Below are 15306 nucleotides of genomic sequence, written 5' to 3'. Positions count from 1 at the left end.
TTTAACACAGTGAACTGAATATGGAAAATCACACACCCACGTAGATGTCATATTTTGAACAATAAGTTGATATATCAAAAATGGGAATTAAAACTATCCAATTAATGAATTAATCAGTTGGTTGATTAATGAACTGATCAACCAAAAACAACAAGTAAACAAAAACTACTAAAATATTGAAATATCTATCCTGAAAATAAGGATTACTAATTGTATAGGCTGTATTTATGTCATATCATGATCCCTACACCCTATCAATAGACCATAAATAAATAATTACTTTTTGGATGATGACGATTAGCAACCTTTTCACACAACTCTCCTTATATCTAGTTAGTCATTTGCAAGAACTTGGGGAAGGAATATGGAAAAAATATAAAAATTACATTAAAAATATTATAAAATATATTCAAATTTTTAGACTATGGAATCCTTATGAAATGATACTTTGGGGATAGTAAATGGTTTATGAAGAACAGAGGAATTTTTCCTTTTAACATTTTAAAGGAAAAAAAGAAACAATTCAGATAGATATTGTTCCAAAGTGATTATATAGTAGTCCATCTTACCAGGGTATGAAGAATACAAAATTCTTTTCTTGATGATTCAGGGATATAATGTTACTTTTTTAAAATGCAATGAAGTAATAGATTGCAATACAGTAACGCCTTATGACTTACTGAAACAGATGGAGATGTCTGTTCCTACATTAAATGAACCCATACTGTTACGTTTTATGCCTGTCTACTTTGGAAGCTCTTTGCATTTCCTCTTGCTTTTTGGCTAATAGTTCTTATTTTTCACCACATTCAGCATGTTTGGTTGAAGCAACACTTTTTCTCCTCTTTTAAGACACTACTATAATTTTTGGTGGCTTTGGAAAATATGTAACTGAATATACTAAAATTGTATGTAAAATTAGAAGCAGTCTAATTAAAATTAGCAGAAGTCTAGAAAGACAATGAAAAGAACCTGTCATTTAACATTAAGATCTGTATTAATATTGGCTTTGTGAACTTCAGTAAGTTTTTAACCACCAAAAATATTTGCTTCTTTCACTGTACTTGGGATATATTAACACCTATTTCAGAGTGTTATTGTGATAATTTGATGAGATAACATATTGGAAATCCCTTGTAAACTCTAAAGCTGAATACAAATGTATGACAGGGTTACTATCATCATTATCAGAACAAGATTGCCATCTTATGGACACCAAGCAGATAACAGGTCCTCTAACCTCTAAAGCAGAACTGAAAAGAATAGCACCAGCAGTTTTCATATTAAAAAAAAAAACCATTAAAAATACATAAATGGTATTCTTGCTTCCTACCAGTTCTCTAAATTAATCTTTAAAATCTTTCTAAATTACATGAATAAAAACAAAAGTAATAAGAAAATGTGAAAAAAAATTTTTTTTAAATAATAAAAAATAAAAAATAAAAAATAAATTAATTAATTTAAAAAAAAAGAAAATGTGAAAAAAAAAAAGAATAGCACTAGCAGATGAAACTCATGCATGAAAGGACGGCTAATGTCAAAATTGCATCCTCACTACAGTATCACCCCAAAAGTGTATTTCGAGAAAAAATTTCACACCTTCATTATAATTTCTCTTTCTAAAAACTAAACATCATTGAGAGCTTTGTATAGTGAAAAGAGTAGGTAGGCATCAAGTCACAACAGTATAATTAACCTTAGTTCTCTCACTAACTAGGTCTGTAAACTTGGATCAAAAACAATCCTCTTCTGGGTCTCTATTCCTTCATCTATGAAGTGAAAATAGTAATATGTTCTAGAGAATTGTTGTTATGATTGAAAGTGATGATCCAAAGAGTTTAGAAATTATAGCTTAAAATACCAGAGCAAAACAAGAAACAGCCAAGTGTCTATACCAATGCTTGATACAACACTGCTACTTCAGTAACTGCATATAAGTTAATTTCAGCTTCTTTCATGGAGTAAAAGGCAAATCTATACAAGTGATACCTATAACTAGAAAAGTTAATAAAGAAAGTCAGTTTGTTTGGTTTTTTTATAAGATGGGGGCAGAGTAGGAGGACTCAAGACTCATCTAGTCCCAGGACCACAATTAGATAACTATGAAATCATCCTAAATACCCCAGAAATCAATCTGAAGACTGAAAGAACAAATTCCACAACTAAAGAGAGAAAAGAGGCCATAGGGAAGAAGGTAGGAAGCATGGAGATGTGGTTTAGGTGAGAAACAGATTGTGGGTGCTGCAGAGAGGAGGGAGCTGTGGCCATATAGAAGGGTGAGATAAGAAGCAACACACAGGGTGTAGGCACAAGGAGAATATTTCCCAAAAGCCATTGGTTTGGAAAAAGAGAGGGGCTAAATTTCTTGAGTTCTTGCAAACAGCAAGACTTAAAGCCTGGAGTTTTAAAGGTCAGCAGGCTTGGCTGGAAGAGAGCCTCAGGGGGAACTGCCCTGCTTCTGGAGAGAAGGTAGGCAAAAAACCCAGGGCAGACAGTGAAGAATACCTGGAACACACAGGTGGGAGATTATTCACTCTTCGCAGTGGGTGTCCATGAGAAGCAGCATTCACAGAGATGCCTCTTTGGGAACAAAGGAGCTGGCCAGCACTATTTTCCTCCCCCAACCTTCACAGGCTAAACACAGAACCACCTGAGGGAAGCAGTGCAGCACCAGCACTGGCTGCCTAACTTGCTTATACCAAGCCTCAGCTCCCTGTAGTCCCAAGGGATGGCCCTTCTCAGTCAAACTTGCCTCAGTCCCAGCATGGTGGGTTTCTTCTCCAGAAGAGCAGCACAAACCCCTGCCCACACCATCACCCTGACTGGAGAGTTCTACAAGACCTCAGTTCTGGTGGAATTCGTATCAGGTCTCATTTCACGAGCACACCTAGTTAAAACTCATCACATTCAGGCCAGGGACCAAGCATGGCCCATGGTAGGCAAGGAGAGCCTCTAAAGACAGCCTCTGGAGAACAGAGGAGCCAAAACACAACAGCAGAAGGCTGGCAGCACGCACTTGAGATAGTCCCTGAAACACCAACCACTGGGCACTACATGACCTCTTCTTCACAAGGCCATTTTTTTCAGGAGCAGGAGACATAACTGGCTTTTATAATATAGAAATAAGGCTGAGAAAAAAAAATAAAAAAAAAAAAAAAGAAGGCTGACACTTAGACAAAATGTCAAGATGGAGGAATCTGTCCTCAGTGAAAGAACAAGATAAGCCCATGGCCAGAGATGTAAGAAAAACAAATATAAGTAGAATGCCTGATGGAAATTTTAAAGCAACAATTATGATACTCACTAGGAACATCTGGGTGGCTCAGCGGTTGAGCGTCTGCCTCTGGCTCAGGACGTGATCCTAGTCCAAGTATTGAGTCCCACATTGGGTTGCCTGCAAGGAGCCTGCTTCTCCCTTTGCCTATGTCTCTGCCTCTCTCTATGTGTCTTATAAATAAATAAATAAATAAATAAATAAATAAATAAATAAATAAATAAAATCTTTTAAAAGGGGAACACTCACTGGGCTTGAGAAAAGAAGACATCATAGAGACCCTTATCACAGAAATAAAAGAGTTAAAAAAGAATAAATCAGAGATGAATAATGCAATAAATGAGATTGGAAACAGGCTTGAGTTCAATGAACACAAGGCTAGAAGAAGCAGAGGAACAAATTAGTTACCAGACAAAATAATGGAAAACACTGAAGCTAAAGAAAAGAGAGAAAGAACTATGCAACATGAGAATAGACTTAGGGAATTCAGTGACTTAATCAAATATAATAACATTCATATTATAAGAAGTCCCAGAAGAAGAAGCAAGAGAAAAGATGCCAGAAAAATCATTTGGAGAAGTAATGGCTGAAAGCCTCCCTAATCTGGGGAAGGAAGCAGATATCCGCACCCTCCATCAAAATCAACAAAAGCAGGCCAACACCTGTTTTGTCCTCCATCAAAATATACAAAACCAGGACCAAGACACACTGTAATTTAATTTGCAAATTATAGTGATAAAGAAAAACCTTAAAAGCAACATAACAAAAGAAATCCTTAACTTACAAGGAAAAACCCACAAGGTTAGCTGGAGATTTCTCAACAGAAACTTGGCAAACAAGAAGGAAATGCCATGGTACATTCAAAGTGCTAAATGGGAAAAATTGACATCCAAGAATATCATGTCCAGAAAGGTTACCATTCAGAATAGAGGGACAGATAGTTTCCAGACAAAAATTAAAGGAGTTTATATGACCACTAAACCAGCCCTGCCATAAGTATTAAAGGAGACTTTTTGAGTGCAAAAGAGAGACCAAAAGTGACAAAAACAAGAAAGGATCAGAGAAAATCTTCAGAAACAATAACAAGTAAGAAAAGGCAATAAGTATGCATCTATCAATTCTTACTTTGAATGTAAATGGACTAAATGCTCCAATCAAAAGATACCAGGGGTCAGAATGGATTAAAAAAAAAAAAACACAAGACCACTCTATATACCATCTACAAGAGACTCGTTTCAGAACTAAGACCTCTACAGTTTGAAAGTGAGACGGTAGAGAAACATGAAGCAAACGGATGTCAAAAAAAAAAAAAAAAAAAAAAAAAAAGCCAGAATGGCAACACTTATATTGGACAAACTAGACTTTTTGGTCTTATATTGTTTTTTATCCTGCTTTGGTACTAGGGTAATAATGGCCTCATAGAATGATTTTTAATACATTTCCTCTATTCCATTATTTGTATAGTTGTGATAATAGATTGTCATTATTTTTTAAATGTTTGGTAAAATTCACCAATAAAACCATACAGTCTTGGGCTTTTCTGTGCTGGGAGAATTTTAATTACTAATTCAACTTGCATTCTTGTTATTGGTCTGAGAAGATTTCCTGTTTCTTGAAATCAAGATACATGATTGAATCTTGGTAACTTGTGCATTTTTTGGAATTATCAGTTTGTTTGTTTTTTTATCTAAGTTACCAGATTTCTTATATATAATTGTTCATAGTAACCTGTTATCACACTATGTTTTTCTGTGGTATCTGTTGTACTGTATTCTTTTCCATCTATTATTTTGGTTTTTGAGTTTTCTTGCTTTCTTTTCTTAATTAATGTAATTAAAGCATTGCTATTTTTTTTTAAACTGGTCATAGCTTTCAGTGTTATGTTATTATTTATTCTGGTCTCTATTTTATTTATTTCTATTTTTTTGTAATTTCCTTTCTCTACTAAATTTCAGATAAGGAATTTCTTTTTTTTTATTTTTTTTTCAGATAAGGAATTTCAGATAGAAAAATTGCTTTTTCTATTTCCTGTGGGGTAATGTTTATTTTAACTTTTGTTTCTTTTTTTTTTTTTTTAACTTTTGCTTCTTAATACAAGCACTTATAGCATAAATTTCACTCTAACATCTACTTTTGCTGCATCTCATAGGTTTTAGAATATTGTTTTCTTTTTTTGTTTTGATACATATTTTGATTTTTTTGTTTATTTGTCCCATTGCTTGTGCAGCAGTGCATTAATATTTACATGTTAAGTACTTAATATTTACATTATAGAAAAATGTGATATATCCATAAGATGAATATTAATAAGATCATAAAGAAAGAATGAAGTACTTCTATTTATGCTACAACATGAATAAGTCTTGAAAACATTATGCTCAGCAAAGGAAGCCCACTACAGAAGACCAATATAGTATGATTCTGTTGATATAAAATTCCAGAAGAGGAAAAACTTTACAGATTGAAAGTGGCTTTGTGATTGCCTCAGGTTGGCAGTGTGATGAACAAAGAGTTCCTGCTAATGGGTACAGCTTCTTTTTGGCATGACAAAAATGTTTTAACCTTATATTGTGATGATACAGACACAATCCTGCAAATATATTAATAACCACTGAGTTGTATAACTTAAATATGTGAATTATATGGTACATGACCTATATTCTCAATATTTTTTATTTCAAAAAAAAGTAGGAAGCTACAAAGGAAATGAAAAAAATATCTCAAATCAAATTAAATACTTTGGGGGAATGTTCAGAAAAAAGAGCCACTTTTTTTGTAAAAAAAAAAAAAAGCTTCTGTGTACTTGTGTTTTTAAAACTATATATTAATTATTAGCCAAAGAATCAAAATTATTAACACAGTCTTCAGAATTAGAAAAACATTGGGCCCAGATAAGACATCTACTGCCTGTAGTCTTTTATGATTCAAAGTTTCAAATTTCTCAAATGTGGAAGAATTATTTACCTCATTGAATTGGCACACAGACTCAATAAATGTTATTTATTATTCTTTTATTATTTTATTTAATGCTATAATTGTATAAGTTTGGAAATCCATGATAACCACAAAATTAATTGCATGTGTTGCAGTATTCTACGCTTAAAATTTGAAAAATACTTTACTTGAAAATGTGGTTGAGATCTTCCACTAATAGAGACTGGGAAAAAAAAAATCACCCAAATCAGCAAGATTGGGTTCCTATTAATCCTCAGGACCATCATATTTTTCATGTATATTGTAAAAAAATATTATTAGCTACAGTTATTAAAAATATTGTATGCCAGACATGATATAGACATTCTACTACACTTTAAGCTATTATTCTTCACAACAAACGTATGCGGTAGATACATTTATTGCTCCTGTTTTCAGATGAAAAAAGGAAAACTAAGACTAAATAATTTGCTCAAGTTTACATAGGTTGTCGGTACCTGAGATTTGTCCTACTCCAGAGTCCAGATTTGTAGCTATTATACTTCCAAAATTAAGTGTCACACAGCTTTATACAATCACATTGAAGATAGCTTACACATATTTTTTCTGACCCAGACATATCAAAGCTTGTAAAAACTTATAGTTAATTTTTATAATTTTGCCTGTGTGAATGTTGTTGCAATTTGTACATTACCATTCATATTAACAAAGCCACTAGGGTTTCATCTCAGCTCTGCTGTGCTATTATCCATTAAAAATTAATAACAAAAATTACCTCCTTAATTAATAGGCACAGGAGGAGTTCCTAATTCACCGCAGAATTTTATATTGCTTGTTCATCAAACTCAAAATAATTTGCAACTACCTAATTAATTCCTAATTGATATCATTGAGCCATTTCTTCTCCATTTGCATCTGGACATATACCAAGAGATACTGCCCTAGGTGTTTTTATATGTCACATCCAAAATAACTAACAAAACAACATAAAATTTTTTCACTCAATCATCAAAATGACCACTGCATTATTTTTACCAGTGATAAATAAGGAAATTACATTTTCAATTGAGTAACTCATCTGCAAATTACAAAGGTCAAATTTAATACAAAGTAACAATCTGGTTTTCTCTCTAAACATTAATGATTTGGATTAATAAGTTTTAAAGTATTTAAAATGGGAAATTTATTATTTCTCTTAGAATTACTATTTTAAAAATGAATTTTAGAGACATGACTAATATCTGGGGAAAATGTTTCCATGCATTTAAATGCATTGGTTTTAACACAAAGAAATGTACCACCTGTTATAAGCAAAGTGCCTTAATTAATTTTTGAATAATTACTACTAACAAAATATCACTTATTTTTTTAAAGATTTATTTTAGAGAGAGAGAGCATGAGCAAGTGGAGAAGGAGCAGAGGAAGAGTGAGAGGGAAAGATGATCTTCAGCAGACTCCTGCTAAGTTTGAAGCTGAAGGGGGGGCTCAGTCTCAAGACCCTGAAATCATGACCTGAGCAGAAATCAAGAGTCCGATGCTTATCCAACTGAGCCCACCCAGGTCCCCCTAACAAAACATCACCTAAACTGATACACAGAATTTAGATTATAAAAAGTAAAATCATAAAGCATGTTTTAAAACAATATATAATCATGATGAAGCGTTAAGAAATTAAGGACTATACAAAATACCAATAGTTGGACAAACTCTATGACAAGGAATTTAAGATGTCAAGATAGTCAACTTGTCCTGGGCTCCTATTTTATTTTAGGCAACTGTGAAAGGCACTTTATACATAAATATGTCACCTATTTAGATAGGATGATATTCTGAGATAGTTTTATTATCATTTTACAAATGAAAAAAAAATTACATAAAAAAATTGGGTCACCTGCCCAAGGTCACTGTGGTAGAGCTGGAATGCTAACTTGGATATGTCTGTCTCCAAAGTGCCTATTCTCTTTTGTTATTAATTTGTCATTTCTTTACTTAGAATGGATTTTTAAGATGCAATTTCCTCTCCAAGAGTTATTGTGAGCATTAACTTGAGACAGCTTAGGAAAAAAGCATAGCTCATTACTGGCATTTAGTTTTCCTTTCCATCAACTTAGATATCCAGCTACAGCTTGCTAAAACTGATGCACCACCAACTCCTAGTAGCCAAGAAAAGAACTGGAACAATGGCATTTTAATGAATATATTCCAAACAGATAACACCAAAATGTGTTTTAATTTTATTTAATTATTTATGATGCTTCACTGTCAAATTAGTCACGTGCATATTTCCCAACATTATTTGAATACTACAGTCTAAATAGAAATGTGACTTGGAAAAAAAAAAAAAAGAAATGTGACTTGGTTCTACTTTACTGTGGAAAAGAACAGCTAAAGATTAAAAGTTCTGAAACCAAAACTCAAATCCTTCTTCTTTTTTTTTAACAAACACTACACACTGTCCAATATTTAACTGGCATTATGATAACAACTATTTGTAGATTTATCTTATTTAGTCACATAAGGGTAACAGTTTGCAAAACAGTTCATTTTGGAGGACTCGTCAGGAAGTAACATTGCTTAACATTAGACATTCTATTGGGCTTTATGGCAATTACCTTAAAGGAAGGTAAGGAAAATGATTGACAACATCTACTTCAAATATTTTCAATGTTAAAATTACCTGAGGAATGTTAATATATATAAGGAACTGAATTTTATTTTGGATTAAGCAAGATCCTCATAAAATTCCTAGCTTTTTCTATACCAATCCTATATTTAAAACATGATACATTCAATTATATAATGAAAATATTATCCATAAAACTAATTTAAGCATTAATTCAAGAAAAATATGATTAAAGACATCTGGAAGGCTTATCCATAGGATTTGGAAAGATAAAATTTTTGTGATACAAAGAATTTGCAAAGATAAAATTATATAATGCTAAGATCAAAGTAAATTATTCAGAATAGTTGCTTTTATTTTTTTTCTCCCCCAGACAAATCTCCTTTTGAGAACTCAGTTCATATGCCTTTCCCTCATTGAAATTATCCTTTCTTACAGTATTCATGATAATACTAATATCCACTTACTGCACTATAAAACAAATATTTCATTTGTACTATTATTTGTGCTACCTCTCTCTAGAAAGAGAATGTGTTAATTTAGGACTCCATAGGATAAATTTATATATTAAGAGGATTTGTGGAACTTTACTTAAATTGTCCACTGCACTGGTCAAAAACAAACTTTTTAAAACCTAACTGAAAACTTACAAATCGTTTTTAAATGAAAATACAGATAGCAAAGAATGAAAAAAAAATTAAATGATGTCCAAAAGAATTATGACCAAGATAATGAACTGCATCTTTACCAAGTTAGGTATAGTCATAAGCGCAAAATTTTCAACAAATGATGAAATACCTAGACATACATCCAAATGTGCAAGTATGTGTGCATTTCTATAACAAAGACCTTGAGCCACAGAATTCAAATTGTTTTTTTTCTGTTTTGTTTGCACTATTCTGATATTTTAATTGCCTGGTTGATATACTTTAGCTCATATTCCTTATACTGCAAGTAGCATATCAACTAACAATGATTCGTATCATATAAATATTAACTCTATCACTTCCTATGCATTCTATTTCCATTAGAATGTCTCTTTGCATGTTAAATCACTCAATATGAACACTGTTCAATGTACACATGTTGCAAAAAATGTGAGGAAATATATTTAAATTCATAGTTTCAAACTCTGTATAGCAAAATATATCTCCTAATTCTTTGATTTTCCTATAGAAAAAAACAAAAATGATTAAACTTTATTATTTATTGTTTTACTTTTAAATCCATTTTATTCCATTTATACATGGCTTAACATTTCTAGCTATGCTTTAAATAAAATCACATTAATATAGAGCAATTGAGGGATCCCTGGGTGGCGCAGCGGTTTGGCGCCTGCCTTTGGCCCAGGGCGCGATCCTGGAGATCCGGGATCGAATCCCACATCAGGCTCCCGGTGCATGGAGCCTGCTTCTCCCTCTGCCTGTGTCTCTGCCTCTCTCTCTCTCACTGTGTGCCTATCATGAATAAATAAAAAAAAAATATATATATAGAGCAATTGAGTATCTACTTTATGCAAATTAGCACAGTAAAAAGGACAGCAGAAATTCTACATTTCCTTTACATGGTTATTTTTCCAGTCTTTGCAAATTTAACCATTAATAATTATATCTTAAACTGAATAAAATTTATACATGTCACACATGACAATTACTAGAAATACTTGACTAAATATTTTCAAAGTAAAAATACTTCTCTTTTACAAAAATCACCTTGGCCATTGTATTAAAAGCCTTAGTATAAATTGCTATAAATCTTTGCCTTATAAGACTCTAGAACCAAAAAATGAAATGTTTTACCCTAACAAATTTTTTTAAACCCCCAATGATTTTTGATAATGTAAGTAATAGAATTTAATAATATCATTATTTTAGTTTTCAGACTTTTGAAAATCACTTTTATTTAAATCATCATTTTAAAATGATTAGCATTCATGAGCTTTTTATCAATACCAATTATTAATAATGAGCTTCTTATATTCTGAAAAGACCTTTAATTATGTTGCTTAATAAAAATATAAATTACATAAAACCTATTCAACCAAAAATTTTTCTTTTTGAGCTAATATGCATAAACACATAGTTGTGGCTTTTTTCAAACCCTATAATGTGTCAACCAAAGTGAAACAGGTTTTCAAAGACATTTTATTAAGTATCATTATACAAACCCTAAATCACTCTAAGGACTATTTCATTTATCAAAATTGTACTTCAAGTATGCAAAGTGATATCATTTACATCATGAAGAATTTGGTTAACTCAGTTGATTCAAAAAGTATTCCAGTTTTGGCTTCAAACCAATCTATATACTTCCTGAAGTAGACTCAGGAGATTAACAGTTTTTAGTATATCTTCTTTTCCTTTAGAATAAACTAATGAAGTACACAGCACCCGTTATTTTATAAAAAAAACTGAAGTTAATGTTTTAAAACATTTGTTTTTGTTCCCAGGCATATTTGAGCCAAGTCTTTATATTTTTAAGTCACTCTTTGCTTTTCATCATGATCGCCTACCAAACATTAACTGAGATTGCTACATTATTTATCATTCTTTTAATTAAAATTTGTTTTATTTTTATTGTGAAAATATTTTAAAAGGCAAAAAACAGAGAAAATATTACAATTAATGCATGAATCTTTCACCCCAAATACCTATTACCCAGCTTTGATAATTTCCAATGATTTTCCAATTTTGTTTCAACTATTCCCTCTTCCATACTTGCTGGTAAAGTAAACCTCATATATCTTATTGCTTCAACCACATGACTCTCTCTAAAGTATTCTTTAAAAAAATATTCAATACCCAACAAAATAAATAATTCTGCAATAATTTAGTCATTTCTCAAATTTCTGCTTGAACCAGAAATATATTTTTACAGTGTTCTAAGTTTTTCAATAAGTATGACAACAAAGATGTCACACTACATTTGCTTCTTTTAATCTACAACAGCCCTTCCCCCTTTTTATCATGCCATTTATTTGTTTAAGAAACCAAACCATTATCCTCTAAAATTCTTCACATTCTATATTTGGTTGCTGGATTCCCTCTCTGCTCAACCCAATATTTCCTATAAAATCAAAATCTAATCAAGATAATTGAACAGAAAAAATATAATTGAATAGATTTAAGTACTTGTGGGCAGAAGTGGTGGTGCTGTGTACTTCTCTAGGCATTGTATTAAGAGGGAAAAACGTCTAGTTGTTACAATTTTAGTGATGTTAGTGACCAGTGGATTTAGGTATTGTCATTCTAATCCAAAATTACAAAGTTCTCCATCAACAACATACCCTTACAACCACACCATGCATATACAGACATCTTCATTATCCTTTTAATGATTGCTTAGTATATATACCATTGCATATTTAATAAATATCCTATTGAAGAAGACTCCAGGTGTTTCCAATATTTTGTTATTATAAATATTTTGCAAAGAAGTTATTTGTGCACCTTATTTTGTATATTTCCAGTGTTTTATGATTAACCTTCTAGAAGTTGGATAGTTGAATATAAAAGTAAATGGATGTATAGTTTTGCTAAGTACTGACAAATTTACCTCCACAAGGATGTACATTCTACTATATCAAATTCTTCTAAGATAAATACACATGAACGACAAAATGGTATAAAGTATCTATCTGTATAAAAGTGAGAAAAATCTTCCATTTTTAAAAGACTATCTATCAAATCAACTGCATGAAGAATGCTTTAAGAAATGATTATCCTAAATTTGTTTTCAACCAGAAAAAATTTAACATAGCTTCTTTTGATATTAGCCTACAATACAAAGTAATAAAATATAAACATTGTAAAATGTAAAACATAAACATTGCCTTCTTTTGACAATTTGTAATGTGATATTATCTATAATATAAAAATGCTGCCTAAACAAAAAATCATTATAAAATATTAGAACTGGATATAACTTTAGAGATTATGTCTAATTCTTAAAAGTTAAAAATATGGACACTAAAATCCAACAGATTGATTCTCTCAAATATATGCTCTAAGACCAGGATTTTAAAGTTCCAGTTTAATATTTTTTTGAAAAACAGAGAAAGAGAGTGGCAAGGGGGAAGGCAGAGTGAGAAGAAGAGAATCTTAACCAGACTCGACATCCACAGTGGAGCCTGATGCAGGCCTTGACCAACAATCCTGAGATCATGACCAGAGCCAAAATCAAGAGTCAGACACTTAACCAACTGAGCCACCAGACACCCTAATATTGTTTCTAGTTTAATTTGAAAATGACTATACTAAAGGTGTTATAAGCAAAAGAAAAAACAAAAGGTAAGTAACAGCTTCTCTTTGTACCCAAATATCTAAATAAGAATAAACAATCCCTATAATCTACTTTAATAGGAGTAATTTTGGCATTTAAAGATATGACAGATTCATGCTTTAATATAATTAAGCTATTACAAATATAATGGGCTCCCTTCGTAATTCATTTAACAAGAATTTATTTATCTCATGCTATAACTGTGTTTATGAGTTTGTATTTGTGGTTATTATTGGCAATTATTAATTTTGAGGACAACCTTATTGCATAAAATTAATCTATGTGTTTTCATTGAAGCAGCTAAGTTTTTGAGGAGTAAACCTTGATCTACAAAAACTCCATTCAGTTAAATAAAATAAATGAAAAATAGGATTGTAATTGTTTTTTTTCTCCCTCAAAAGGAGAAAATATTAACTTTTCCATTAAGTATTAAATTCCAAATTCCTTTCTTGAAGTTTCTTTATAGTTTTTTTTCCTATTTTACAATTGTCTAGCAAATGGATTTATATTTCCATAATAGATTTTAAGATCACCAGAATCATATTTCAAAGGTACCTAGCATGTTATACACAAACTGGAGATGGAAAAGACTAAATGTATCCTATACAATATGAAGTTTACCAATGAAAGCTTAGTGACCAGGATCAGAGTTTTATGACCTGGCGCATTTATTTAACACATACCCGAAGGATGAAGATTCTGTTCCTCTAAAAATTCTAGATCAAGCATTAGATCGTCTTCATCCAGTTCACAAGATCCCAAATTATTCAAAACATCCTGAAGAAAAAGTAAAATCAATAGTTAGAGGTGAGTAACCACTGAGAAATTGAGGAAATATCCACATACAGAGACCATGAAGCAAAAAAAGAACTCAAAATTATAAATGAAAAGTTTTAGCTGAATCACTTGACTCTCCCATGGGCTTTAACATTATCTACCCAATAAAAAATTCCAAGAATTATTATAAAAATCTTAACTCTCACTAAAACGGCTAAAAAGGATACAAAGTTTTTTTTTTTTCAAATGTACAGAAGTCTGTGAACTAAAACTTCATATTTTTTTTTTATATTTACCTTTCAGACCTGGACAACATTCTTCTGATACATTTATAGAATTCCCAAATAAATTTTGTATACAGTGCCAACTGTGAGATATTCATTTAGACCATACTTGAAAGTGAAAATCCAGTTACCATTTCCCAATCGATTGCTTAATATTAGGAAGGATGAACAGAAGAAATAAATATCAATTAGATTAAAAATTAATTATTGACTTTCATAATGCTATACACATCAGAGGTAGATTACATTCTTCTCTTCCCTTCCCTTCTCTTCCTTTCTTTCACAGAGCAAATAGGAAAATAAACCAGAAGGATATATTGAGAAGTCTTAAGGAGAAACAATAATATGCAGAGGTAGGAATTACTGAGGGAGGAATAAGGTCCTAATTTGTGTATTTGTGTTTATAGATAATGGTGACTATATGTTTTTAAAAAGTATGAACTTAACAGAGACTAGATTGAAATAACAGAAGTACACATTTTGTACAGATGTACATATTGCTACATGCACATGATGCTACATGTAGTAAATGACACTATACTGTAGACCATTTTTCCCATTAATGTGAATGTTATCATAATTTATGTTTAAAGAATTAAATATTCATTAAGGGAAGCCCAATGATATTGTCCAATAGAAAATGAACAGCTTAGTTCTAGAGATTGAAAGTAAGGACACTATGACTTTTAAATAAATTATTCTTACTGTGAAAAAGAATTACCCCTTGAGGCAAGATGGCAGAAGAGTAGGGCTCCTCATTTCATCTGGTCTCCCAAATTTAGCTAGTAACTTTCAAACCATCCTGAATACCTACGAATTCAACTTGAGATGTAAAGAAAGAACAGCTGTGATTGTTTCTTACAAGGTAGGAGTGTGGAGAAGAGAAATAGAGGGGACATATCAGAAGATAAACTGCAGAGGGAGCCTTAGTAAGGCATCTGCAGCAGGGCAGTTACAGCACTAAGGGCAATACAATTGGATCCTTTGGAAACCTGCTCCTCAGAGTCTTCCCTGCCTGGAAAGTGGTCAGTGGTGAAATAGAGCAAAATTGCAGGAGGAGAGTGTAATATCAATATTCCCAGAGACACTGAAAAAGCATGGGTGCCAAGAGAAAACTCAACTTATTCCATATA

General features: G+C 31.7%; 1 protein-coding gene across 6 annotated transcripts in view; it reads right to left on the bottom strand.

Annotated features, from left to right (window-relative positions):
* The window catches only part of CCSER1 (coiled-coil serine rich protein 1), a 1367203-nt gene that overhangs the window by 1093923 nt on the left and 257974 nt on the right, over positions 1-15306 (bottom strand). For all 6 annotated transcript variants that reach the window (XM_072810584.1, XM_072810583.1, XM_072810587.1 and 3 more), the window contains one exon: positions 13796-13889. In XM_072810584.1, the coding sequence (XP_072666685.1) occupies positions 13796-13889 (94 nt within the window). The remainder of the gene's footprint in view (positions 1-13795; positions 13890-15306) is intronic.

The sequence above is a fragment of the Canis lupus genome, chromosome 33 (assembly GCF_048164855.1).
Source record: "Canis lupus baileyi chromosome 33, mCanLup2.hap1, whole genome shotgun sequence".
NCBI classification, from domain to species: Eukaryota; Metazoa; Chordata; class Mammalia; order Carnivora; family Canidae; genus Canis; species Canis lupus.
The sequence above is the reverse complement of the archived record's forward strand: the minus strand, read 5'-3'. Positions and strand labels throughout refer to the sequence as shown.